The sequence below is a fragment of the Dermochelys coriacea genome, chromosome 9 (assembly GCF_009764565.3).
Source record: "Dermochelys coriacea isolate rDerCor1 chromosome 9, rDerCor1.pri.v4, whole genome shotgun sequence".
In the NCBI taxonomy this organism is placed as follows: domain Eukaryota; kingdom Metazoa; phylum Chordata; order Testudines; family Dermochelyidae; genus Dermochelys; species Dermochelys coriacea.
In genome coordinates this window covers 56,800,642-56,827,648 of record NC_050076.1, presented here as the reverse complement: position 1 = coordinate 56,827,648, position 27,007 = coordinate 56,800,642, and the positions used below count along the sequence as shown (strand labels likewise).

Genomic DNA, 27,007 nt, shown 5'->3' with positions numbered 1-27,007 from the left:
ATAAATTGTTAGCTCTCACACCTTAACTGAAGGAGTTAGGGTGCTGAAGCTGTAACAAAAAGCATCCTTTCTCCAAAATATTAAAGAAAAGGAGTACTTGTGGCACCTTAGAGACTAACAAATTTACTTGAGCATAAGCTTTTGTGAGCTACGGCTCACTTCATCGGAATGCATCCGATGAAGTAAGCCGTAGCTCACGAAAGCTTATGCTCAAATAAATTTGTTAGTCTCTAAGGTGCCACAAGCACTCCTTTTCTTTTTTGCAAATACAGACTAACACGGCTGCTGCTCTGAAATCCAAAATATTAGTCGCTTAAGTTAACTAAGCCTTAACACACACAACAAAACAAACTCCCCATCTCACCTGCTCAGCTTCTGCTCTCTTATTACCTCCCAAATCATCCTTTCACCACTTTTCCAGGGCCATGAGTTTTGTCTATACAAAGAAAAGAACACACACTGTCAATGGAGTCAGGAACAGGTATCGTGGAAAAGCGAGGTGGGAGGGGACCAGGGCTCGGGCTGCAACCTGAGCACAAACAGCGCCCCCTTATCCCGAGCACTGCGAACTCGAGCCAGCTCGCAGCATAACCATACCCGGGGGCAAATCGTACTCCGCCCCCGTTCAGAAACCATGGCTACAATAGGCGCCACAGGAACCTGTCCCCTGTAATACCCACAGCAAGGAAACTTGAGGCCAAACCAGCAGAGACCCTGTCCTGACCCCCTCAACGCTCCCAATCCAAGGGAACATATTTCCCTCTCCCCCCCAACACCTCCCATCCCAGAAAACATCTTTCACTCCCCGCCCTGCTCGCCCGCACCGGGCGACCCACCCTTTTCCCCCCGAGGAGCCCTGCCCCCCATGGCCAATCGCCTCCCTACAAGGTCCCAGACCCACCACTATGGGGACCATCCTGCTCTCCAATGTCCCCCAGGGACCATAACTACCTCGGACCCAACGTGGCCCGCCCCTGCCCTGCCCCCACCTCGAGTCGCCGAGCACTGGGAACCGGTGGCGCACATTAGCGCGAAAGGAAGGCGGGAAAAGGATCGTCCACACCGAGGCCAATCAAAATGGTAGGAAACGGAAGGAACAGATTGACAGCCAGAGGAGCCAATCGGCTGCCGAGGCGGTACCCACTCAGCCGCTGACCGGCAAAAACCGGCATAAATGGTTGCTTGGGTGTCCTCGGACCCGGCCGACGGGGTCTCACATGAGGCAAATTAATTAAGCATCTGCGATCGCGCTCCCCTCCCCGTGTCATAAAAGACTGCTATGCAGCCAGGGTTGCCAGTTCGATTGGATGTATTCCATGTTGACTGGGTTGGCACATGTCACCTCAAGACAGGATGCAGAGATAAAGTTTCTTCATAGAATCATACAATATCAGGGTTGGAAGGGACCTCAAGAGGTCATCTACTCCAACCCCCCTGCTCCAAGCAGGGCCAATCCCCAATTTTTGCCCCAGATCCCAAATGGCCCCCTCAAGGATTGAACTCACAACCCTGGGTTTAGCAAACCACTGAGCTATCCCTCCCACTTGATACCTTAAATGACTGCTTCTTGGAGCAGCTGGTCCTGGAACCCATCAGAGGAGAGGCAATTCTTGATTTAGTCTTAAGTAGACCACAGGCTCAAGTCCAAGAGGTGAATATGGCTGCACCGCTTGGTAACTGACCATAATATAATTAAATTTAATATCCCTGTGCAGGGCCGTCCCTAGCTATTCTGGGACCCTTCGCAGCCCCCTGTCGGGGTGAGGGGGCAGGCTTGAGCAAGGGGGGCTGGCCCCAGGCCTCTGCAGGGGGGGCTGGCTTGGGGGGCAGGGAGGAACCACCCACCAGCACTGACCGGTGGCATGGCTGGGACCGGGACTGCACTTCCTGCGCCGGTGAGTACAGGCTCAGCCCTGCTGCAGAGCTTAGGGGAGTGGGGGGGGGGGGGCTGGGGCAGAGCAGGGGCTGGAGCAGGGCACCCCTATGCCGCTGCACGTTTTGTGTATGGGTAAGGATGGCCCTGTCCCTGTGGCAGGAAAAACACAGCAGTGGCCCAACACTGTAGCATCTAATTTCAGAAAGGGGAATTACACAAAAATGAGGAGGTTAGTTAAACAGAAATTAAAGGGTACAGAGCCAAAAGCGAAATCTCCGCAAGCTGCATGGAAACTTTTTAAAGACACCATAATAGAGGCTCAACTTAAATGTATACCCTAAATTAAAAAAGTAGTAAGAGAACCAAAAAAGAACCACTGTGGCTATACAACAAAGTAAAAGAAGCAGTGAGAGGCAAAAAGGCATTCTTTAAAAAGTGGAAGTTAAATCCTAGTGAGGAAAATAGAAAGGAGCATAAACACTGGTAAATGAAGTGTGAAAATACAATTAGAACGGCCAAAAAAGATTTTGAGGAACAGCCAAACACTCAAAAAGTAATAGCAAAAAATTTTTTAGTCCATCAGAAGCAGGAAGCCTGCTAAACAACCAGTGGGGCCACTGGACAATCAAGGTGCTAAAGGAGCACTCAAGGACGATAACAACATTGCGGGGAAACTAAATGAATTCTTTTCATCGGTCTTCAAGGCTGAGGATGTGAGGGAGATTCCCAAACCTCAGCCATTCTTTTTAGGAGACAGATCTGAGGAACTGTCCCAGATTGGGGTATCATTACAGGAGGTTTTCAAACAAATTGATAAATTAAACAGCAGTAAGTCATGAGGACCAGATGGTATTCACCCAAGAGTTCTGAAGGAACTAAAATGTGAAATTGCAGAACTACTATCTGTATTCTGTAACCTATCATTTAAATCATCTTCTGTACCAGATGACTGGAGGATAGCTAATGTGATGCCAATTTTTAAAAAGAGCTCCAGAGGTGATCCCAGCAATTACAGGCCTGTAAGCCTGACTTCAGTACTGGGCAAACTTGTTGAAAGAACAGTAGTGTCAGACATATAGATTAACATAATTTGTTGAGGAAGGGTCAACATTGTTTTAGTAAAGGGAAATCATGCCTCACCAATCTACTAGAATTCTTTGAGGGGGTCAACAAGCATGTCGACCAATGGGATCCAGTGCACATAGTGTACTTAGATTTTCAGAAAGCCTTTGACAAGGTCCCTCACCAAAGGCTCTTATGCATAGTAAGCTGCCACGGGATAAGAGGGAAGGGGATGGATTGGTAACTGGTTAAAAGATAGGAAACAAAGGGTAGGTATAAATGGTCAGTTTTCAGAATGGAGAGAGGTAAACTCTGTTCTGGGACCAGTCCTATTTAACATATTCATAAATTATCTGGAAAAAGGGTTAAACACTGAGGTGGCAAAATTTGCAGACGATACAAAATTACTAAAGATAGTTAAGACCCAGGCAGACTGTGAAGAGCTACAAAAGGATCTCTCAAAACTGGGTGACTGGGCAACAAAATGGCAGATGAAATTTAATGCTGATAAATTCAAAGAAATGCACATTGGAAAGCATAATCCCAACTATACATATAAAATGATGGGGTCTAAATTAGCTGTTACCACTCAAGAAAGAAATCTTGGAGTCATTGTGGATAGTTCTCTGAAAACATCTATTCAATGTGCAGCAGCAGTCAAAAAAACCAAACAGAATGCTGAGAATAATTAAGTAAGGGATAGATAATAGGACAGAAAATATCATGTTGCCTCTATATAAATCCATGGTACGCCCACATCTTGAATACTGTGTGCAGATGTGGTCGCCCCATCTCAAAAAAGATATATTGCAACTGGAAAAGGTTCAGAAAAGTGCAACAAAAATTATAAGGGTATTGAACGGCTTCCATACGAGGAGAGATTAATAAGACTGGGACTTTTCATCTTGGAAAAGAGATGACTAAGTGTGGATATAATTGAGGTCTATTACCATGTATAAAATCATGACTGGTGTAGAGAAAGTAAATAAGGAAGTGTTGTTTACTACTTCTCATAACACAAGAACTAGGGGTCATCAAATGAAATTAATAGGCAGCAGGTTTAAAACAAATAAAAGGAAGTATTTCTTCACATAATGCACAGTCAACCTGTGGAACTCCTTGCCAGAGGACCTTGTGAAGGCCAAGACCATGACAGGGTTCAAAAAAGAACTAGATAAATTCATGGAGGATAGGTCCATCAATAGCTATTAGCCAGGATGGGCAGGAATGGTGTCCCTAGCCTCTGTTTGCCAGAATCTGGGAATGAGCGACAGGGGATGGATCACTTGATGATTACCTGTTCTGTTCATTCACTCTGGGGCACCTGGCACAGGCCACTGTCGGAAGACAGGATACTGGGCTAGATGGACCTTTGATCTGACCCAGTAGGGCCATTTTTATGTTCTTATGAGATTTCACCGTATGACATAATATTTAATTGAGTATTAATATTTAATTCATAGAGACTCCAGGACAATCTTGTGCTAAGATTAAACCACCTTCAAAATCTAAAAGCTGCCCCGGGGCAGATCTACCTCATCCCAGTGTCACACTGGAAGAGGGGGGCAGAACTACTCTATCCCAGGTCACAATGTGGGGGGAGGAGCAGAGCTACCTCATCCCAGCATCACACACGGGGGTGGGCAGAGCTACCCCATCCCACTGTCACACTGCAGGTGTGTGACGTTTTTGACATAAACTATGACCGTATAGATCATTGCTGCAACCACTGTTATATATTTGCAACAAATACTGTACAAAGGTTGTTGAGTGAGGTGTCTAAGACAAGGTTATGATTTGCTGGTTATGATTATGCTACCTGTATGCATGTATCCTTTTTGTATTTAAAGTAATAAGTATTGGCTCTATACTGTCTGTATTTGAAACTTGTGCTATGCTTCTGGGTGACACCCCAGATAATGTGGCATCAGCACTGCCTAGCCTGCTTGACGGCCCATTAAGGACCATCAGCTATACAACTGACCCATTGAGAGAAGGCAGATACACCTGGTGACTCAGCAAGGTATGCAGGGACATGCCTATGGACCGAACTCTTAGGTTTTTCCATGCCATGTGCTGGGTGGCTTGTTGTTGGAACAAAGAAAGCACAAGCCACATGGCAAAAGGACTATAAAAGGCAGCAGCAGCATCTCCATTTTGTCTTCAGTCCTGCTTCTAACCTCTGGAGGAACTTTGCTACACTGAAGCTCTGCACAAAGGACTGAATGACCCATCCAAACTGTGGATATACTCCAGAGGCTTGATTTGAGCCTGCAGTTTATTCCATCACTGCTACAAGCCTGAACCAAGAACTTTGCCATTACTGTATGCAATTGATTCCATTTACCCTATTCTAAATCTCATCTATATTTCCTTCTTTTTATAAATAAACCTTTAGATTTTAGATTCTAAAGGATTGGCAACAACATGATTTGTAGGTAAGATCTGACTTGTATATTGACCTGGGTCTGGGGCTTGGTCCTTTGGAATCGGGAGAACCTTTTTTTTCTTTTACTGGGGTATTGGTTTTCATAACCATTCATCCCCATAACGAGTGACACTGGTGGTGATACGAGGAAACTGGAGTATTGAAGGGAACTGCTTGTATGACTGCTGAATAGCCACTGGGGTAAAACCAAAGTCTTCTCTGTTTGGCTGGTTTGGTTTGCATTACTAGTAAAAGAAAAGGAGTATTTGTGGCACCTTAAAGACTAACAAACTTATTTGAGCATAAGCTTTCGTGAGCTAAAGCTCACTTCATCGGATGCATGCAATAGAAAATACAGTGGGGAGATTTTATTTACACAGAGAACATGAAACAATGGGTGTTACCATACGCACTGTAACGAGAGTGATCAGGGAAGGTGAGCTATTACCAGCAGGAGAGAAAAAAAACTTTTTGTAGTGATAATCAAGGTGGGCCATTTCCAGCAGCTGACAAGAACATGTGAAGAACAGTGGGGGGGAGGAGGAATAAACATGGGGAAATAGTTTTACTTTGCGTAATGACACATCCACTCCCAGACTTTATTGAAGCCTAAGGTAATTGTGTCCAGTTTGCAAATTAATTCCAATTCAGCAGTCTCTCATTGGAGTCTGTTTTTGAAGTTTTTTTGTTAAAGAATTGCCACATTTAGGTCTGTAATCAAGTGACCAAAGAGATTGAAGGGTTCTCCGACTGGTTTTTGAATGTTATACTTCTTGATGTCTGATGTGTGTCCATTTATTCTTTTATGTAGAGACTGTCCAGTTTGGCCATTGTACATGGCAGAGGGGCATTGCTAGTACATGATGGCATATGTCACATTGGTAGATGTGCATTTGAACGAGCCTCTGATTGTGTGTCTTCCTGGACACTACGGTGCTAATAAGCTGTCAAGGTTCCTTCCCCACTCTGAGCTCTAGGGTACAGATGTGGGGACCTGCATGAAAGCCCCCCTAACCTTATTTTTACCAGATTAGGTTAAAACTTTTCCTAAGGTACAAACTTTGCATTGTCCTTGAACCGTATGCTGCCACTACCAAGTATGTTAAACAAAGAACAGGGAAAGAGCCCGCTTGGAGACGTCTTCCCCCAAAATATCCCCCCAAGCCCTACACCCCCTTTCCTGGGGAAGGCTTGATAAAAATCCTCACCAATTTGTACAGTGGAACACAGACCCAAACCCTTGGATCTCAAGAACAATGAAAAAATCAATCGGGGTTCTTAAAAGTAGAATTTTAATTAAAGAAAAGGTAAGAGAAAAATCTCTGTAAAATAAGGATGGTAAATACCTTATAGGGTAAGCAGATTCAAAACACAGATTTCAGAGTAGCAGCCGTGTTAGTCTGTATTCGCAAAAAGAAAAGGAGTACTTGTGGCACCTTAGAGACTAATAAATTTGTTAGTCTCTAAGGTGCCACAAGTACTCAAAACACAGAGAATCCCTCTAGGCAAAACCTTAAGTTACAAAAAAACACAAAAATAGGAATATACATTCTTTCCAGCAGAGTTTATTTTACCAGCCATTATAGAAAAGGAAATCTAACGCATTTCTAGCTAGATTACTTACTAACTAACAGAAGTTCTGAGACTGCATTCCTGATCTGTTCCCAGCAAAAGCATCACACAGACAGACAAACCCTTTGTCCCCCCCCCCCCCCACCACCAATTTGAAAGTATCTTGTCTCCTCATTCGTCATTTTGATCAGGTGCCAGCGAGGTTATCTTAGCTTCTTAACCCTTTCCAAGTGAAAGGGTTTTGCCTCTGGCCAGGAGGGATTTTATAGCCCTGTATACAGAAAGGTAGTTACCCTTCCCTTTAGTTTTATGACATAAGCGATGGTCACATATTCACTTCCTGGACACTACGGTGCTAATAAGCAATGGTCACATAAACCCCACCCTATATCGGAAACCTACTGACTGCTATGCTTACCTACATGCCTCCAGCTTTCATCCAGACCACACCACACGATCCATTGTCTACAGCCAAGCTTTACGATACAACCGCATTTGCTCCAATCCCTCAGACAGAGACAAACACCTACAAGATCTCTATCAAGCATTCTTACAACTACAGTACCCACCTGCTGAAGTGAAGAAACAGATTGACAGAGCCAGAAGAGTACCCAGAAGTTACCTACTACAGGACAGGCCCAGCAAAGAAAATAACAGAACACCACTTGCCATCACCTTCAGCATCCAACTAAAACCTCTCCAATGCATCATCAAGGATCTACAACCTATCTACGACCCATCACTCTCACAGATCTTGGGAGACAGGCCAGTCCTTTCTTACAGACAGCCCCCCAACCTGAAGCAAATACTCACCAGCAACCACACACCACACAACAGAACCACTAACCCAGGAACCTATCCTTGCAACAAAGCCCGTTGCCAACTGTGTCTACATATCTATTCAGGGGACACCATCATAGAGCCTAATCACATCAGCCACACTATCAGAGGCTCGTTCACATGCACATCTACCAATGTGATATAGCCATCATGTGCCAGCAATGCCCCTCTGCCATGTACATTTGCCAAAACTGGACAGTCTACGTAAAAGAATAAATGGACACAAATCAGACATCAAGAATTATAACATTCAAAACAAGTTGGAGAACACTTCAGTCTCTTTGGTCACTCGATTACAGACCTAAAAGTGGCAATTCTTCAACAAAAAAACTTCAAAAACAGACTCCAACGAGAGACTGCTGAATTGGAATTAATTTGCAAACTGGACACAATTACCTTAGGCTTCAATAAAGTCTGGAAGTGGATGTGTAATTACGCAAAGTAAAACTATTTCCCCATGTTTATTCCGCCCCTCTCCCCCACTGTTCCTCACACGTTCTTGTCAACTGCTGGAAATGGCCCACCCTTGATTATCGCTACAAAAGTTTTTTTTTCTCTCCTGCTGGTAATAGCTCACCTTCCCTGATCACTCTTGTCACAGTGCGTATGGTAACGCCCATTGTTTCACGTTCTCTGTGTATATAAAATCTCCCCACTGTATTTTCTACTGCATGCATCCGATGAAGTGAGCAGTAGCTCACGAAAGCTTATGCTCAAATAAATTTGTTAGTCTCTAAGGTGCCACAAGTACTCCTTTTCTTTTTGCGGATGCATACTAACATGGCTGCTACTCTGAAACCTTAATAGTAAAGGACCTCCAGCTTTGGGCTGTAATTGCCCTGCTCTAAGCAATTTATCCTGAATTGATACTCTCACCTGTGTCCCGTCAGAGGCAGCATCGTTATAGGGGGACAGAGCTACTCTATCCCAGTGTCACACTCGGGGCATGGGGGGGGGCAGAGCTACCCCCATCCCAGTGTCACACTCGGGGCATGGGGGGGGCAGCTACCCCATCCCAGTGTCACATTTGTGGTCTGGGAGATACCCCATCCCAGTATCACACTTGGGGGCAGGCAGCAACCCCATCCCAGTGCACATGGTGGGGAGGGGCAGAGCTACACCATCCCAGTGTCACACTTGGATGGGGAGGTAGAGTTACAGTAGGGTTATTACAAAAACTAATTTCCCTCTGCTGACACATCTTGTTAACTATTTGAAATAAGCCATCTTGATTACATTGGCCTCATTAGCCCTACAAAAGTGATTTCCACCCCTTCTTGTCAACTGTTGAGAATAGCCCACTTCCACCTTAATGGAATTGGCTCGTTAGCACTGACCCTCCACTTGGTAAGGCAACTCCCACCTTTTCATATGCTGTGTATTTATACCTCCCTACTGTAGTTTCCATTCCATGATTCTGATGAAGTGGGTTTTAGCCCACGAAAGCTTATGCCCAAATAAATTTGTTAGTCTCTAAGGTGCCACAAGGATGCCTCGTTGTTTTTGCTGATACAGACTAACACAACTTTTCACAAAGTGATCACTACATAGCTGACTTCTCAGTCCTTGATCTCAAAAGAAAGCTGCACATGTTAAAAAGTTGAGCCTGGGAACTTGACTTCATAAGTGCTAGACATTAAAAACCATGGACTTAACAGAGACAATTAATTTTGACAGGTTTCAGAGTAGCAGCCGTGTTAGTCTGTATTCGCAAAAAGAAAAGGAGTACTTGTGGCACCTTAGAGACTAACAAATTTATTAGAGCATAAGCTTTCGTGAGCTACAGCTCACTTCATCGGATGCATCCGATGAAGTGAGCTGTAGCTCACGAAAGCTTATGCTCTAATAAATTTGTTAGTCTCTAAGGTGCCACAAGTACTCCTTCTCTTTTTTTAATTAATTTTGAGGCTCATTACAACAATTTGTAACGCACCCTGCTGCCCACTATCTCTCAATTGGCCTAGAACTGCAGAGGTATTAATTGCCCACTTAGGGCATGGCTACACTTGCAGATGCAGAGCGCTGTGAGTTAAACCAGCCCGCAGAGACCACAGCAGGGAAAACACTGCAGTGTGTTCACACTGTCAACTGCAAGCGCACTGGTGTGGCCACATTTGCGGCATTTGCAGCGGCATTGGGAGCGGTGCATTATGGGCAGCTAACCCACAGAGTACCTCTTCCCATTCTGGCACTGTGGCTTGTGGGAAGGGGGCGGGTGAGTGCGGGGTATTCTGGTTCCTGTCCCAATGCCCCATGATGCATCGCTTCTCATCCCAGAAATCCCTGTGCTTCTGTCCACATTTGGCACTATCTTTCAACGTTTTTTGTAGTGCATGCTCTGTCTTCCTTTTCAGTCTATGGGAATGGATCCCGAACTGCTGAGGAATATGCTGATGGGTCTTGCCAGCATGTCACGAATTGCAGCCGAGTTACTCCTTAAGCTACAAACTGACAGTGAGGAGTCCGACGATGATGTTGACTCACATAACGCATATGACATGAGATTGCTTGTTGCATTCATGGACATGCTCACCACATTGGAATGCTGCTTTTGGGCTCAGGAAACAAGCACTGAGTGGTGGATCACATCGTCATCCCAGTCTGGGATGATGAGCAGTGGCTGCAGAACGTTCAGTTGAGAAAAGCCACTTTCATGGGACTGTGTGATGAGCTTGCAGCACAAGGACACGAGATTGAGAGCTGCCCTGCAGGTGGAGAAGCGGGTGGCTATTGGAATCTGAGAACTCCAGACAGTTTGGAGTGAGAAAGTCAACCATTGGAATCGTTTTGATGCAAGTTTGCAGGGCCATTAACTGCATCCTGCTCAGAAGAACCGTGACTCTGGGTAACGTGCATGACATTGTGGCTGGCTTTGCACAAATGCGTTTCCCTAGCTGCGGAGGGGCAATTCTGGCACCAGCCCACCTAGCCTCCAAGTACATAAATCAGAAGGGGTATTTCTCTATGGTTCTCCTGGCGCTTGTGGATCATTGTGGGCATTTCATTGACATTAACTCAGGCTGGTCCAGAAAGGTGCATCTTTCAGAACACAGGCCTGTTCAGGAAGCTGCAAGATGGGACTTTCTTCCCAGACCAGAAGATCACTGTAGGGGAAGTTGAAATGCCCATTGTGATCCTTAGAGATCCTGCTTACCCTTTAATGCCGTGGCTCATGAAACCTAGGGAGCCTTGACAGGAGGAAGAAGAGGTACAACAACAGGCTGAGTTGGTGCAGAATGACTGTAGAGTGTGCTTTTGGCCATTTAAAGGGCCGCTGGCACTGTCTGTATGGGAAGCTGGACCTGGCCAATGACTAACATCACCACAGTTATATCTGTGTGCTGTACCCTCCATAACATTTGTGAAGGGAGGGTGAAAGATTCATTCAAGCATGGACTTCTGAGGTTTAACACCTGGAGGCTGCATTTGAACAGCCAGAGAGCAGGGCTATTAGAGGGGCCCATCTGCAAGGATTAGGGATGCCTTGAGGGAGCAATTTGAGGCTGAAAGCCAGCACTAATGTTTGGTGCCCTGCACGGGAGTGAAGTGCAGTGGTTCCAATGTTAGTAGAAATCTCTGTTTGCTATGTATGCGCAAAAAGAAAAGGAGTACTTGTGGCACCTTAGAGACTAACAAATTTATTAGAGCATAAGCTTTCGTGAGCTACAGCTCACTTCATCGGATGCATTTGGTGGAAAAAACAGAGGAGAGATTTATATACACACACACAGAGAACATGAAACAATGGGTTTATCATACACACTGTAAGGAGAGGTTTCAGAGTAGCAGCCGTGTTAGTCTGTATTCGCAAAAAGAAAAGGAGTACTTGTGGCACCTTAGAGACTAACAAATTTATTAGAGCATAAGCTTTCGTGAGCTAAGTGAGCTGTAGCTCACAAAAGCTTATGCTCTAATAAATTTGTTAGTCTCTAAGGTGCCACAAGTACTCCTTTTCTTACTGTAAGGAGAGTGATCACTTAAGATAAGCCATCACCAACAGCAGGGGGGGGGAAAGGAGGAAAACCTTCCATGGTGACAAGCAGGTAGGCTAATTCCAGCAGTTAACAAGAATATTCTTGTTAACTGCTGGAATTAGCCTACCTGCTTGTCACCATGGAAGGTTTTCCTCCTTTCCCCCCCCTGCTGTTGGTGATGGCTTATCTTAAGTGATCACTCTCCTTACAGTGTGTATGATAAACCCATTGTTTCATGTTCTCTGTGTGTGTGTATATAAATCTCTCCTGTTTTTTCCACCAAATGCATCCGATGAAGTGAGCTGTAGCTCACGAAAGCTTATGCTCTAATAAATTTGTTAGTCTCTAAGGTGCCACAAGTACTCCTTTTCTTTTTGCGAATACAGACTAACACAGCTGCTACTCTGAAACCTTTGCTATGTATGATGCACTGACTTTCGCTTTCCTGGACTACAGTATCTTTTACTTAATGCAATAATAAAGAATGTTTTCAAAGGCAAAAAATTCATTTATTGAAAAGAAACACAACTGCTTTGGAAACAGAAGGGGCATGACACATCTGTGCTGTGTGGGACGAGGGAAGGGGGTGGGGTGGGGAACGGGACAATCACAGATTTGCATATGTCCTGTTATCATACTCAGCCTTCTTGTCTGGAGTGCCATACAATGAGTGTTGCACTTTAGGCTGACTAAAATGTATGGTGATGGGGATTGAGTGCAGTGGGTAAGAGTCGTAGTTTGCAGGGCTGGGTGGTGAAGCTACATGTGTTGGAGGCAGCTGGTGGTGATAAGAACCCAGATGTTGGGGAAAGTGAGTTGGCGGTGACATGGGGGCACAAGGGAAAGAACTTTGGGACAAGGGCTGCGGGGAGGTGGGGGTGGGCATGGAAGTGCTCCGCCAGCATTGCTATGAGCGCCTGTATCGAGTCCATTTGGTGCTCCATGATGCTTAGCAGCCACTCTGTGCTTTGGTGCTGGCAATCCGCATTCTGCTGGCGGATCCTCCTTTCACTCTCCCACCACTCCTGCACTTTTTGATTTTCATTAAGGGACTGCTGCATGACTTCATGCAGCATGTCCTCTTTGCTTCTTCGTGGATGCTTCCTGATTCTTTGGAGTCTTTTGATGTTTGATAACAAGGACGGCTTGGATCTCAAAGCTGCATCTGTAAAGCCAAAATGCAACACTTAACAGAGGCAGCATTGTTCACACCACACAGAGCAATGATTCAGCCGTACTTAAAGACAAGACAGTATACTCAATAGCAGAAATTATCCGTCCCAAAGCAAACGCACCTAACCCACAAGAGCCCCAAAATGGTGAGTAAGCACAGGGAGAAGAGGGACTAATTGTTTCACGGCTGTAATGTCCTCTGGTGTTCTGTGCCTTGGGGAGAGCCAACAGCTGCAGGGGGGCCCCTTACTGAACACTGTCCCCACATTTTCCACAGGATGAGTTCATCCTGGAAGATATCTCGCCGCTGACGGTGACCTGGGAAGCAACAGAGGGTCTTCTACTACAATGCAGCTTCTGCCCTGGCCCATATGTAGCTTGCCTGTGTGCAGCAATGGTTCCCCCGCCCATCACAGCACAGTGGCACGGACATAGAATCATAGAATATCAGGGTTGGAAGGGACCTCAGGAGGTCATCTAGTCCAACTCCCTGCTAAACCAATCCCAACTAAATCATCCCAGCCAGGGCTTTGTCAAGCCTGACCTTAAAAACTTCAAAGGAAGGAGATTCCACCACCTCCCTAGGTAACACATTCCAGTGCTTCACCACCCTCCTAGTGAAAAAGTTTTTCCTAATATCCAACCTGCCCCTGCTGCAACTTGAGACCATTATTGCTCGTTCTGTCATCTGCTACCACTGAGAACAGCCTAGATCCATCCTCTTTGGAATCCCCTTCCAGGTAGTTGAAAGCAGCTATCAAATCCCCCCTCATTCTTCTCTTCCACAAGACTAAACAATCACAGTTCCCTCAGCCTCTCTTCATAAGTCATGTGTTCCAGTCCCCTAATAATTTTTGTTGCCCTCTGCTGAACGCTTTCCAATTTTTTCACATCCTTCTTGTAGTGTGGGGCCAAAACTGGACACAGTACTCCAGATGAGGCTTCACCAATGTCGAATAGAGGGGAACGATCACGTCCCTCGATCTGCTTGCAATGCCCCTACTTATAGAGCCCAAAATGCCATAAGCCTTCTTGGCAACAAGGGCACACTGTTGACTCATATCCAGCTTCTCGTCCACTGTAACCCCTAGGTCCTTTTCTGCAGAACTGCTGCCTTGCCTTTCGATCCCTAGTCTGTAGGGATTCTTCTGTCCTAAATGCAGGACTCTGCACTTGTCCTTGTTGAACCTCATCAGATTTCTTTTGGCCCAATCCTCTAATTTGTCTAGGTCCCTCTGTATCCTATCTCTACCCTCCAGTGTGTTAGGGGCTTATTGCTTCACCCACTTACTTCCCTGGTCCTTCTCGCATGAACAGAGACCAACAATACCCGAAGTCCAAAGGTGCAAACAATTTGATGTTTATTGGGGTGAACTTCCAGCAAGCATGATTCCAGTTTCCTTCCTTAGTGTCCCCCTTCCTAGCTCTGACACCACAGAGGCTCACCTGTGTCCCTGTTCCCATTTCCCCCTTTAGCTAAACATGATTCCAATTTCCCCACCCCTATTCCCTGTTCCCATTTCTCCCTTTAGCAAAACATGATTCCCATTTCCCCCCCGCACATCCACCCACTTCCTGATTGACTGCAGACTATATAGTAAAACTTGAATTCTGCTTAGCTATACCTTAAGCAATCATTTTCCTGAAATTTAACTAACCAATCCTAACATATTGTAACATGATTATTTAACCAATTATATCCCACCACCTCAATTAATTTACACCCAGCAAAATTAATTATACGACAGGAACGATCACAGAAGCAGACAGAAGTGAGGATTTCACATCCCAGCTATTGATAAGTGAGTTCTTGCCAGATAGGATGCTATCAAACTAAGTTTCTTTTTACATCTTCTAGGCGCTTCCCTTTCTCTGGAGGTGATAGGCATTATCAGGACAGGATTGTATTCCTAACAGCCCAATAGCACCTTATTTCAATGTGACTAGTTTGGAATGTGAGGATGTGACCGGTAGCTTCCCAGCTTATGGCTGCCTCTGTTGCTTAGCCAAAGGCCTTAGCCTAAGAACAGGGCCTCAGACTGTCACAGTAAGAGAAGGCCCTTACACCGGCAGACAGTGATTTTGATTCTTTCTTTTATACCTCTAGAACTAGTTAAGTGATAAGAATACACCTAAATTCTTAGTGTATAGGCCTTTACAGACAGGCCTGAATATCTATATCCTAACACAGCGTATGTACCTCTCCTCCCAGTTTAGTGTCATCTGCAAACTTGCTGAGGGTGCAATCCACGCCATCCTCCAGATCATTAATGAAGATATTGAACAAAAGCGGCCCTAGGACCGACCCTTGGGGCACTGTGCTTGATACTGGCTGCCAACTAGACATGGAGCCATTGATCACTACCCGTTGAGCCCCACAATCTAGCCGGCTTTCTATCCACCTTATAGTCCATTCATCCAGCCCATACTTCTTTAACTTGTTAGTCTTACTGGGACAAGGAGCACAGTAGCTCTGCCAAGGAACCTGCACAAGCGCATTGCCCACCTTCTGCATGAGACCTTTGCAGAGATCACTGAGGCTGATTACTGTGATGTGAGAGAGCACATCAACACCCTATTCCGCATCTAGGCATGCATGCGGCCCTAACCCTCCTCGCCCCATGAGCCCGCACCAAACAACTTCCTTCCGAAAATAAAAACTGCTTACCAGGCACCTCCTCTAGTGTTTGTTCTTTCCCAAGCACCATCCACTGCAACTGGCTACCTTCCTCCTGGCTTGAAAACAGCTCCTGCTTGCATCTAGGGATGCCGGGCTGTCTCCTTCCTCTTCAGCACTCTTGCTCCCGTTTTCCTCCTCCTCCTCCTGCTTTGTTGAACTGGGCTCTGAAGTGTCCATGGTGGTCTTTGGAGTGGAAGTGGGGTCACACCCAAGTATTGCTTCCAGCTCTTTGTAGAAACAGCAGGTCGCGGGGGCAGCACCGGAGCGGCAGTTTGCCTTGCGTACTTTGCAGTAGGCATTCCGCAGCTCCTTCACTTTAACCCTGCACTGCAGTGCCTCACAGTCATGGCCCCTTTCCATCATGTCCCTTGATATCTGCCCTAAGGTATCGTAATTTGTACGGCTGGAGCACAGCTGGGACTGGACAGCTTCCTCCACCCAAACACTGATGAGGTCCAGGACCTCGCCATTGCTCCATACTGGGGATCACCTGGCGTGTGGAGGCATGGTCACCGGGAAAGATTCGCTGAGAGCACTCCACGCCTTGCTGAGCAAACAGGAAGGGGTTTTCAAAATTCCCAGAGAATTTAAAGGGTGGGTCTGATGGTTGGTCACCTGAGGGCAGGGCAGTAGAGTTCAAAGTGATGACCAAGAGTGGCTAGAATAGGCATTGTGGGACACTTCTGGAGGCCGATCAGAGTGCATTAGTGGACCAGGGCGTCCACATTGGAGCCGCGGTGCTCCAGCTGGGGCGAAGCAAGCGTTATGCTTCTTGTGGAGGTGGATTACTAGGAGTGCTCCAGCTGTAGAGTCCGGGCGCTCTACGTGCTTTGCCAATGTGGATGCATCGTGAGTTAGGGCGCCCAGGGCTGCTTTAATACGCTCTAACTCACAAGTGTAGCCAAACCCTTAGTTCTAAGCAGTATCCTACATGTATCCTACCCTTGTGTTTAACAATCTGTTTCATGTTGTATTTGGTCTCCATCCCCCCTCTCTAGATAGAATAAATTCAGATTTGCATAATTTGCATATACTGTTACCACAGTGGCATACATGTAGAAGTGCACTTGTGGAATTATTAAAATTTGGGTGATATCAAATTATATAGCTAGAAAATCAGTCAGGATAAGGAGATTTTCACAATAAGGAAATCTTCATACTTCTGTAATGACTTCCTTTCAAATCAGTCTCATATCACTCCAGTACACTGAGTAAATATTAAAATCTCCATTTTAAATGAGGAAACCAAGGTGTGGCAAAGTTGTGACAAATGGACAATGAAAGGGGGAGGGATAGCTCAGTGATGTGAGCATTGGCCTGCTAAACCCAAGGTTGTGAGCTCAATCCTTGAGATGGCCATTTAGGGATCTGGGGCAAAAATTGGGGATTGGTCCTGCTTTGAGCAGAGGGTAGGACTAGATGACCTCCTGAGGTCCCTTCCAACCCTGATATTCTAAAGTTGGCATCATTGCCAGAGGAGAGGCAAGGGTTGACATACCGATAGCATTTAAGAGATCATATGTAGAGTGGAGATAACTACGAAGAGCCTTAAAAGTGAAGACAAGTAGTGTATGTTTAACCTAATGGAGAAATGGGAGCTAGTGGAGGGATGCAAGGAGGAGGGTGGGGGTGTAAAATGGCATGTGTGAATATGATCTTTGCAGCATCATTATGAATGGATGTAAGTGGGATGATACAGCATCTATAAAAACCAGAGAGAAGGTTGCTGTAGTTGAAATTCAAGATGATGAAGTTTACCCATGTAAGTTCTTCAGGGCAGGGACTGTCTTTTGCTCTGTGTTTGTACAGAACCTGGTACACTGATCCATGACTATGGCTCCTAATCACTATCCTGATAAATTAGAGCCATGCAAGTGCAAAGATCTTATAGATGTGTAGTAAAGCAGCATCAAGATTTAAATACATTTATCAGTTGCCTAACAACCATCAGATAAGCACCATAGAGTAAAATAAAACAAAACATTAAAATCAGAAATAGAGATCAATTAGCCCATTAGGTCAAAGGATCAATAGACTATCAGAAGAACAAACCATTTGCCCTCAGGCAAAGCACTACTGATCAACGTGCAAAGTAGAGAGCTGCACAAGACGTACATTGATGCACCATTTGGCCTCAACATTTTTCTTGTCAAATTCTTTTGATCTCTTTTTAAGATGCCAAATGGCAGAAGAAGCAGCCGCCGGAACCCTGCAGCAGTGCTAGCGCTGAGGCTGCTGCCGCCGCCAATGAAGCAGCGTGAGTGGACACCATCTCCACCTCTCAGCAAGCTTGTCAGGGTCTCCATAATCTAGCCAGCGGAGAACTACGACTCCCATGAGGCTGCGGAAACTACACGCATGCGCCTGAGGTCCTAGGAGGCCTCGGCGAAAACAGCAGTTGAGCTGATTGGCGGAAATCCTTGCCCCGCTCAGACCGCTGATTGGTTGTGCCCGTTGCTGGGACGGGGAGTGGTTGGGGGTCAGGAAAAGCGACATGGCGGCGGAGAGAGGAGAAGGGCCGCTGCAGGAGATGATGGAGGGTGAGAGCCTGGTCATGTCAGGAGGAGCTCAGCCCAGCCCCAGCCCCAGCCCCTTCGCTTGCTCGCAGCAGCCGGGGACGCCAGCCCTGCGGTCGGGGGTAGACGGGGCTGGGGCAGCCGGCGAAAGGGGGCCAGGACCGGGGGCCGATGTGGGGAGGCTCGTGGGGCGAGCGGGGCCTGAGGGGAAGGAGGCAGCTGAGGGTCGGGGACTCGGGCCAGCCCTGGGCAGCGGCGCCACCGTGCCTGAGGTGACAACCCGGGCTGGGAATGGCGGAGGGAGCCTGGGTCTGGGGTGATGCTTGGGGTATCAAGCCAGCTTCCCTGCCGGGTGCGGTCGGCCTGGGCCGAAGTCCTGGGCCCGAAGCGGAGTGACCCCAGCTAGGCAGGGGGAGAGGTAGCAGGGTTGGGCCTGCGGGAAAGGAGGAGGCTGCTGGATGGAGGGGCAGGTCTGCCTGGGATGATGGTGCCTGGAGAGCAGAGGGCTTGTTGCCGGGGTGCTAGCAGCGGGAGGCAGGTGGGACTAGGCAGAGCTTTGGACTGGCAAGAAAGGGGCAGCTGGGGTGCTGAAGGGGAGATCGATTCCGAAGCAGGCTTGAGGAATGGGGTTTGAAGCAGTACTTTATGTTAGTTTTCTACTGGGAGTAGTTAGGGCTAAGCTTGTTAAGGATTTTGGGATCCTTCACTTGCGGCCTGGAGATGAGCATAGTGTAGTGGTTAAAATATGGGATTTGCAAGGGGACTGGGTCCTATTGCACTTCTGGGTCTGGGTGTTCTTGGTGAAGTTGCTTGACCGTTTTGTGAATCACCTAAGCTATTAGTAAAATGGAGAGTGTTGGGAGGCTAATTAATCACTATACAGAGTCTTTTGATCATCAAATGAAAGGTGCTATAGAAATACAGCTTATTTGTAACTACGATTGAATCATCTTTCCCCTACTCTCTCACCACAAAATGGGCTAAAGTCATATTTAAGGTCATTCACAGTCACATAAAGTTCTGTCCAAACCTTTGAGCAAGACGAACCTCAGTGCACAAGAGGCCTTTGCTTTACGCTGAATTGAAGAAGGCACATAATGAAATTATGAAGTGATCTCATGAGTTGTTGCTGGGGAGGTGAGGTGGCCTTGTGGGTTGTCACAGGGTTTGAAACCTTTACCACTATAGTACCTGGCATTAGTGATATTGGTCTGTAAAGTATCACCATTGTAAATTATCTTTAAATGTCACAGTTCTAATTCCATCACCTTAATCTTTGGATTTGCTCTCCATGGATCTAAGAAATTTCCTTTTTCCTCCAGTCTTCTTCCCAGATTGTTGGTTTAGGAAGAGGTGAAGGGAGGAAAAAGTGCTTCAAAAATCAAAGTAAAAACAAGGGGTAAAAGGACTTTTAATTAAGACTAAACCTTTAATTTAGTAAATGTTAGGATCTCTGCTAACCTCATAGTGGTTTATGTGACTCTTGGTTACTGTATGTGCTTGCTGCTACTGTTTTGTGAAAGTAGCCTAACCCTGCTGTTATGTATCTTGCACAGTTGACAGGCGGGTAGAGTCAGAAGAGTCAGGAGATGAAGAAGGGAAGAAGCAAGCAGGTGGCATAGTAACAGACCTCAGTCAGCAGAGCCTGAGAGATGAGCAGAATGGGGATAATTTAACAGGTACCTAATCGACCCTAATCATCATTTTAAGGATGGACTTCTTAATGCCATGTGTAATAAAATGTTTATACCATTCCCAATTTTGCAGTTACTCTGATCGTGTATTATATTTTAGTTAATTAATCACATCTGCCTTATGGATCTATTTTTTTTGAGATTCACTTTAATTCTGGTCTTTTGTAGTATCTTTGTTTTTATTTATCTGCAAACATATTTGACTTTAAAAGAAATATTCAAAGAGTTTACAGTATCAAAGAGAATAGGATTTTTCTGATGTACTTCATTATTACTTTTACTGTGAAGAGGTTGCAGGCATTGCTCATTTTAAAGTCCTATTTTTGCTCCTCTCTGGAATCCTCTGAGCTCAAAACTAGCACCATTATTATTTATTATTGTTTGTAATAGTGCTTAGAGGCTTTAGTTGTCCTGATGACCCTGCAGGAGAGTAGGTCTTGTTTAGCAGTCCTTTTAAGATCTGTCAGATCCCTTTGTGCAGATCTCATATGCCAATATCCTTTAAACTTTTGGGACTTCCTTTTTTTAAAAAGGAGGGAAATTCTCCAATAAAAACTTTGTCAAGAAAGAGTTACAGGCTGAAGTGTTTTGGTGAGGTCCAGATTATGCTCAGAAACATAGTTACACTTTTTTGGGTAGAAATTCTACACACACGTTTTTTAAAATTAGGGGTTCCAACCAGTTCTCCAATGCCATATAACCCTTCCTCTCTGACTAACACATCACTCGTTATAGAGACCACCCAATAAATATTAATATTGCCCCTTAAAATTTGCAAAGGTATGCTTGGGTCAAAATAGCAAATTATTAGGAAAGTTTAAAATCCCATGTCCCATTTAAAGGATCCATTCCAATATACTATAACTCTGCATTAGTCACGGTAAAAAGTACATATGGGAACTGCTGTACAATTTACATAAACCTTCAGCACCTTATAATTAGGGCTTTTGTTTTTAGGAGTTTATTTAATTTAATTTTATTGCAGGTTATTTTTAGCAATTTTTGAATTTATGTATGTCCAAAAATTGGAGAGTTTGGGAGCTTTTTCTTTGTATATCTGTAATGAGTTACATATATTATACATTATTAATTATAGTAGGACATATTGTAATGCAGGGGTAGTCAATAGGCGGACCGCAGTCCAATCTGGACTGCCAGATGCTTTACAAAAAGAAAAGGAGTACTTGTGGCACCTTAGAGACTAACAAATTTATTTGAGCATAAGCTTTCGTGAAATACAGCTACAGCTCCCCCAGATTGTTCCGGATGTCCCTGGAGGGTATGTCCAGAAGTGAGGAGGCAGCACTCTCCTTATGTTGGTGCAGTGCAGGGAGAGAGCAGGGGAGCTGGTTGAGCTCCTCCCCTCTCCTCTCCTCTCCTCTTCTCTTCCCTTCCTCTCCCCCCCCCCCCACCCCTGCTTTTGCTTAGCACTGCTGCTGCTTTGCAGACCATCTGCAGGTGAAAGGCAGGGAATGCGAAGCAGCCCCATGGATGGACCTAAGGTGGAGGAGCTCAGTCAGCAACCATGCTCCCTCCCTCCCTGCACTGCACCGACACACAGGAAGAGTCCTGCTGCCAGGGTAAGTACTGCCTCCTCGCTTTTGGGTGTCTTGAGAAATCTGGGGGTGAAGGGGGGGGTATGTGACCCCCCAGAACTTTCATTTGTGCCCCCCTCCACTAGCCACAGCTACATGTTGCCTCTGTGTGCAAACTGAAGCTGAGCTGAAGCCAAGCAGAGCCATGCTTGTGCTCCAGATAGTTCCCGGCGGCCCCCCACTCTTGTGTCTCCTGCCCCCAAGCAGTTCCTGGAGTCCCCACCCTGACCTTTTGCCCCCCCCCCAACCCTGAGTGGTCTCCAGAGCCTCCACCCTGGCCTTATGACTTCCCTCTCCTTTTTCCCGCCCCCATCCTTTGGGACCAGTCCTCGAAGTCCTCTCCAGCCCCCCCATCCGCCGAGTCCCCTACCCCACTCTTTTCCTCCCAGTCCGTTTCCAGTCGCCTGCTTCCGCCACATCCCAGCTTCCACACATCTCACCAGAGCTGCTATCTGGAGTCTCCTTTGGCCCTCCCACTTCCTGCCCCTCTGCTATCCTAGCTCCCAAAAAGGTATTGCACCACTAGCTAGATCATAGTCCACCTCCTGGCTTCAAGCTCAAAAGTACTTACGCACAGTCAAACACTTCTTTGCTGCCCAGATCCCAGTCCATACTCGTTCCTCTTACTGTCTGCCCCATCTCTGCTACTTGGCTCAATTTGGGGCACATTTTTGTGTACATGTGTGGAGGAGCGGCAATGCCAGGTGGCTCAGGCCAGCCCCTTGCTTCCTGTTTTCAGTTTAGGAAAATAGTCACCTTACTCTCCTGGCAGGGCAGGCGGAGAGCTGGCAAGCAATCAGAGAGTTTGGAGAGAGTAGCTGTGTGGCAGTCTGGCCTTTGACTATACCTTGACCAAGAAATTTGGACCTTGATAAAAAATAATTGACTGTCCCTGCTGTAATACTTGCAACACTTTAGTGCTTGTTAAAAATCACACCCCCAATAGTCCACATGTAGACAAACCCATAGATATAAGTAACCATATCCAGTGTATTTCTGATTTTAATTGGATAAACACTGATTTTTTGTAGTATCAGGAGTTGTTTATCATTATTTATTGGTTAAAACCATAAATCAGAAGCCCTACTTTTATAATCAACATATTTGATAATGCCAAACATATCAATCCTTCCTAAAATTCTTCTCTACCAACACAGTACATTATGAGTGTATGTAGAACTGACGTAGCTTAAATGTACCCTGGGACTAGATTTTATGTTTGTGTTTCTTTGGGCATCTTTATTACACAATTAATAAACAGTATATATAAAGCAGAATATTTCCATTACAGAGCAAAACAAGGAGACAAGGTTTAGATTGGATGGACAATATAAATTTGGAGTTTATTTAATGTTTCCATCTAGATTTCATCTTTCCATCCAAAGCTATCAGTTAAAAAATAAAAATACCTGTTCTCTGCCTTGGTTGAAATATTTGTAGTTAAATCCAGCCAACCAGTTTCTGCGTTACACAGCTGAAAGGTAAATTAAACGGCTGAAATTTCAGATTTCACATGCAGTCAGTTCTCTAAGGAATAGCATATGTGTTTTAAGTAACTTAGTTGTAAGTAATCTAGTATTTTTTTCATGCATTTACAGTTAAAGAAAAGTGCAGTTATGTTTGCAATTACAAGTGCCTGTGGTACTGTGGAGTTACATAAACCAGTAATTTTGTAATGTGGAGCTCAGTCTTACAGAAAAAACCTACATATGGACTCTGTAGAGTTTTGTACCTTGCAATCAGTGAAGTTGCACAACTCTACAGAGTTGGAGAATTTTTTATTTTTTTCTCAGAAAACAGTTAAATATTAAAAAAAATTGTGCTAAACCAATATTAGCATATTTTAATACACATAAGTTAAAGTGCAGTTCTATTCTTAGCAATGACTGTAAAAATACCAGCAAAGGGGTATGTGTTTGATGACTGTTAGTGATGCTATATCACTTTTGTTCAGTTTACAGGTAAAAACCTGTTGTTTTTCTGTCTAGTGCATTGATTCTGAAAATCAAGCAGGGTTCTTTCTGGCTCCAGGACCGCCACAGATATCAAAAGATTCTTCAATCAGAACATAATATTTCTGGTGATGATGCAGGAGCCAGTATTGGATATAAAGTGCTAACAAGAGTAAAGAGCAGTAAAAACTTATTTTTGTTAGAGAAATAAGAAGATTACAGACGGACTACCCATAGGAAGTAGATCTGTTGGTACTGTTTTTATTACTTACTATCCAGAGTCAAAATACAATTTAAGGTTCCTATAGCAATGTTATGTCACCTGTGTTGCATGTATATAGATATGTTTGGTTAGACTAGTAAATGTGTAACCCATCTTAATATGTAGGATATGGAATGTTGGGGGGGAGGAGTCAGCATTGCTATGTAAACCTTAACTATTTTATATTTCCTGACTTTTGTGTATTTGGTTTTAAATTGCATGTCTGCAGGTTATTACACTTGTGATTATGACAACTATGAAATACACTATTTATATTTATTTGGCACCTTAGGACTTCTCATGTGTTGTCTGCCTGGACTATTTAAAAAATACCAACCCTGTTAGAAGATTGTGGATTTATTTATTTATTTAATGGCAATCTGTCTTTATTTATAATTTCCCTTTTCTATTTGTGGCAGCTAAAAAGTCCAACAACTTCTCCAGTTGCACAGTGGTTCTTCCAGCCCACTCTGTCTCTCTAAATCCATGGGAAAGTAGGTTGTGTACAGCTTCTTTGCTGTAACTACAATAGGGATGAATGCTTGTAGGCAAGGAGAGTAGAAGGAGGAGGGAATGAGAGGGTTTCTTGCTGTCTCCTTTAAAAAAACTACTCTTGAAACATTTTATCTGGCTTATTTATGTATTGATAACTCTTGCTCTGGCTTTAAAGCTGGATTGCTTTAAATAGTAGGACTTAAAGTAACTAAGGCAACCCCGTTTTGCAAGCAGATAGATACAGAACATACAGGAATATATTTAAGATGACATTTTAATCCCAAACCCAAGTAACATTTAGGAATTCTAAAGATTGTCTCTAACGTACCATATCCAGCAGTTCTCAACCAGGGGGCCACGACCCTCTAGTGGTCCATGATCCCTTTCAGGGGGGTTGCGGAGCCCCATGGCTGAAACCTGGTGCCCCAAGCCCCAGCGCTGAAGCCCGGAGCGTCACAGGGCTGAAGCCGGTGCCACCTCTCCTCCCGCCCCCAAGCCAGGAGCGTCGTGGGGCTGAAGCTGGCCCCCCCCCCCCAAGCTGGAACCATTGTGGGGCTGAAGCCGGTGTGACAGCCGCCCTCCCCCCAAAGCTGGGAGCGGTGTGGGGCTGAAGCTGGTGCCCCCTCCCCCCCCAAGCTAGGAGTGTCGCGGTGCTGAAGCTGGTGCCCCCTCTCCACCGCGCCCCCCCCAAATCTAGCGAGTCGCAGGGCTGAGGCCGGTGCCCCCTCCCACCCCGCCCCCAAGTTTGCAGGGCTGAAGCCAGCAGGAAGGGGTCCCCCTACCCTTCCCAAGCCGGGAGCGTCACGGGGCTGAAGCCGGCTCCCCCTACCGCCCCAAGCCGGGAGCGTTGTGAGGCTGAAGCTGGCGCCCCCTCTTTCTCCCACCCCCAAACCAGAAGCGTCGCAGGGCCGAAGCTGGCGCCCCCAGCCCATCCCCATCAAGCTGGGAGTGTTGCGGGGCTGAAACTGGTGGCTCCCCCCCATCCACCCCCAAGCCGGGAGTGGCAAAGGGCTGAAGCCAGCGCTTCCTCCCCCACCCCCCCGCTGGGCACAGGGCTGATCCCAGCACCCTCCCTTCAAGCATCCCAAGCCAGGAACAGAACCGGAAGACCACCCCACCTGTACACAGCCCAAGCTACCCCTTGCCAGCATCCTGAGCGATTTTTAAACTTTTTGAATTGAGTTCCCCCTTTGAGTTATATTTTTTTGTTGCATCCCTTCACAGCCCAGACAGGTTGAGTGGCCTCCTGAGTGGGTCAGGGGGTGGAGGTAGTGCTCCCTCCCTGGACCCGACTGTGCTTGAGCCCCCGCCGGGCCCTGATATTTTATTAGCATGTTGAGGGGGGTCTTAGCAAGAAAAAGGTTGAGAACCCCTGCCGTAAAATAAATGATAGTTTGGTGATAATTTTATTAGCACTTGTTCGGGATAACATGAATTATGTATGAGTAGCAAAATCAGGTGGGCAGCCATGTTCTTCCCAATGAAATCTTTATTTATACTTATGGTTTTAGCATAGCATGTACAAGTATGCAGAGTGTTCTGGGAAGGGCAACCTTTGTCATTAAGAGGCTCCATTAAGCACATGACTGGGGGTCAGATGTGGTTTCTGTTCCTGGTTCTGCCACAGGATTTGCGTGTGACCTTGAGTAAACCATCTAACCTGGCTGTGGCTTATTTTACCCAAATGTCAAATGGTGACAGTACAGGGATTTTTGAGCGGTTTTATTAATGTCTGTTTAGTGCACTTAAATTGAGCCTTCCAATCATGGCTCACCAGTTCAAGTAGTATTGTATTAACTCATTGCCACCAAAGAAAGCACGTGTGAACAGTCAGTACCGAGGTGATCCTGAGGGAGCTTGTCATGTCATATGGGAAGGAAGTACAGTAAAGTTGTGAATAATACTAGTGTTTGTTAATCACAGTGATCTACCAGCTGTATCGCTTTGGTAATGTTGTCATTGGAGAATTCTGGAGATACAGTGGAGTGGCCTCCCATACCTTGTGCCCTGCAACAGGCTCTTTATACTTCTTAATACAAGGAGAATGTGTTAGTTTCAAGTGAGATCTCAAATAATTGTTGTTCCAGTCTTGCCCTGCAGTTCTGTAGTTGGCTGGCTGCAAATTAAATTGGGCTGTTTGTTGCAGCATAATTTGTTTGGGCTGAGGCTGTTGGCAGTTTGGCACCCTTTTTTACCCTAGTCATCCATAGAACGTGTACAGCTTTGGCAGTGGCAGAGCACACTTCTCCACAAGGCTCTAACAAGGTGTTTCAACCCAAACAAGAAAGGATTGCCTGGAAGGATCACAGGATAATTCATCCTTTGGCATCTGTTGAGGCTGCCAACCAGTGTACCGATTGTGTCAGTTTTGGCCGAGTTTTTTGTGATGCCACTCAGCTCCCAAACCACAAGCTTGTTTCACATCAGAAGGCTACAAGCTGTGGTCACTGCTGATTTTTGCTGTATTCAAATTAGAAAGATAGAGGTCAAATGCCTCATATCACTCACCAATTCCCCTGAGTCAGTCAATCCTCCCATTCTGAATTGATGAAATAGGGGCAATAGTAGAATACAGAATTTGAGAATATTAGCAAATCTGTCTGCTAGACTCTATTGAGTTTGAATTCTGTACCATGAATCCCTTCAGTGTTGGAGGGTGTGTCAGGTATGTCTAGGAAATCCACTTGTCCAGTGTAGTTGGATATTAGTCATTTGAATGGATGCTTGACCGAACCAAAATACAAATAAGATCAGGTATTACTGAAGGGGCTTCTGTCCAGTGCAGCAGAGACTCAAAGCAGTATCTTTCTCACCTTCCTATATTGCCTAAGGAGCATTTACTCCTACACCTCCCCGTCCAGTGGAGAAGCACTGCAGCCTTTCCATCA

At 45.6% G+C, this 27,007-nt stretch overlaps 3 protein-coding genes across 11 annotated transcripts in view; 1 reads left to right on the top strand and 2 right to left on the bottom strand.

Moving 5' to 3' along the window:
- The window catches only part of PASK (PAS domain containing serine/threonine kinase), a 52,829-nt gene extending 51,789 nt beyond the window's left edge, over positions 1 to 1,040 (bottom strand). The window contains 2 exon segments of the mRNA XM_043492149.1: positions 365 to 436; positions 902 to 1,040. The gene's annotated coding sequence lies outside the window, so the exon portion shown is untranslated.
- Positions 1,041 to 17,995: 16,955 nt separating this feature from the next.
- PPP1R7 (protein phosphatase 1 regulatory subunit 7) overlaps positions 17,996 to 27,007 on the top strand; it is a 46,215-nt gene continuing 37,203 nt past the window's right edge. For 3 of the 5 annotated variants that reach the window (XM_043491623.1, XM_043491621.1, XM_043491622.1), the window contains exons 1-2: positions 17,996 to 18,145; positions 19,678 to 19,800. In XM_043491623.1, the coding sequence (XP_043347558.1) occupies positions 18,100 to 18,145; positions 19,678 to 19,800 (169 nt within the window). In that variant the 5' untranslated portion in view covers positions 17,996 to 18,099. Of the gene's footprint in view, positions 18,146 to 19,443; positions 19,521 to 19,677; positions 19,801 to 27,007 lie in introns of all 5 variants that reach the window. The other 2 variants (XM_043491624.1, XM_038416736.2) reach the window with 2 other exon arrangements.
- The window catches only part of LOC119861508 (high density lipoprotein binding protein), a 152,578-nt gene continuing 148,326 nt past the window's right edge, over positions 22,756 to 27,007 (bottom strand). For all 5 annotated transcript variants that reach the window (XM_043491595.1, XM_043491599.1, XM_043491597.1 and 2 more), the window contains one exon: positions 22,756 to 22,884. In XM_043491595.1, the coding sequence (XP_043347530.1) occupies positions 22,771 to 22,884 (114 nt within the window). In that variant the 3' untranslated portion in view covers positions 22,756 to 22,770. The remainder of the gene's footprint in view (positions 22,885 to 27,007) is intronic.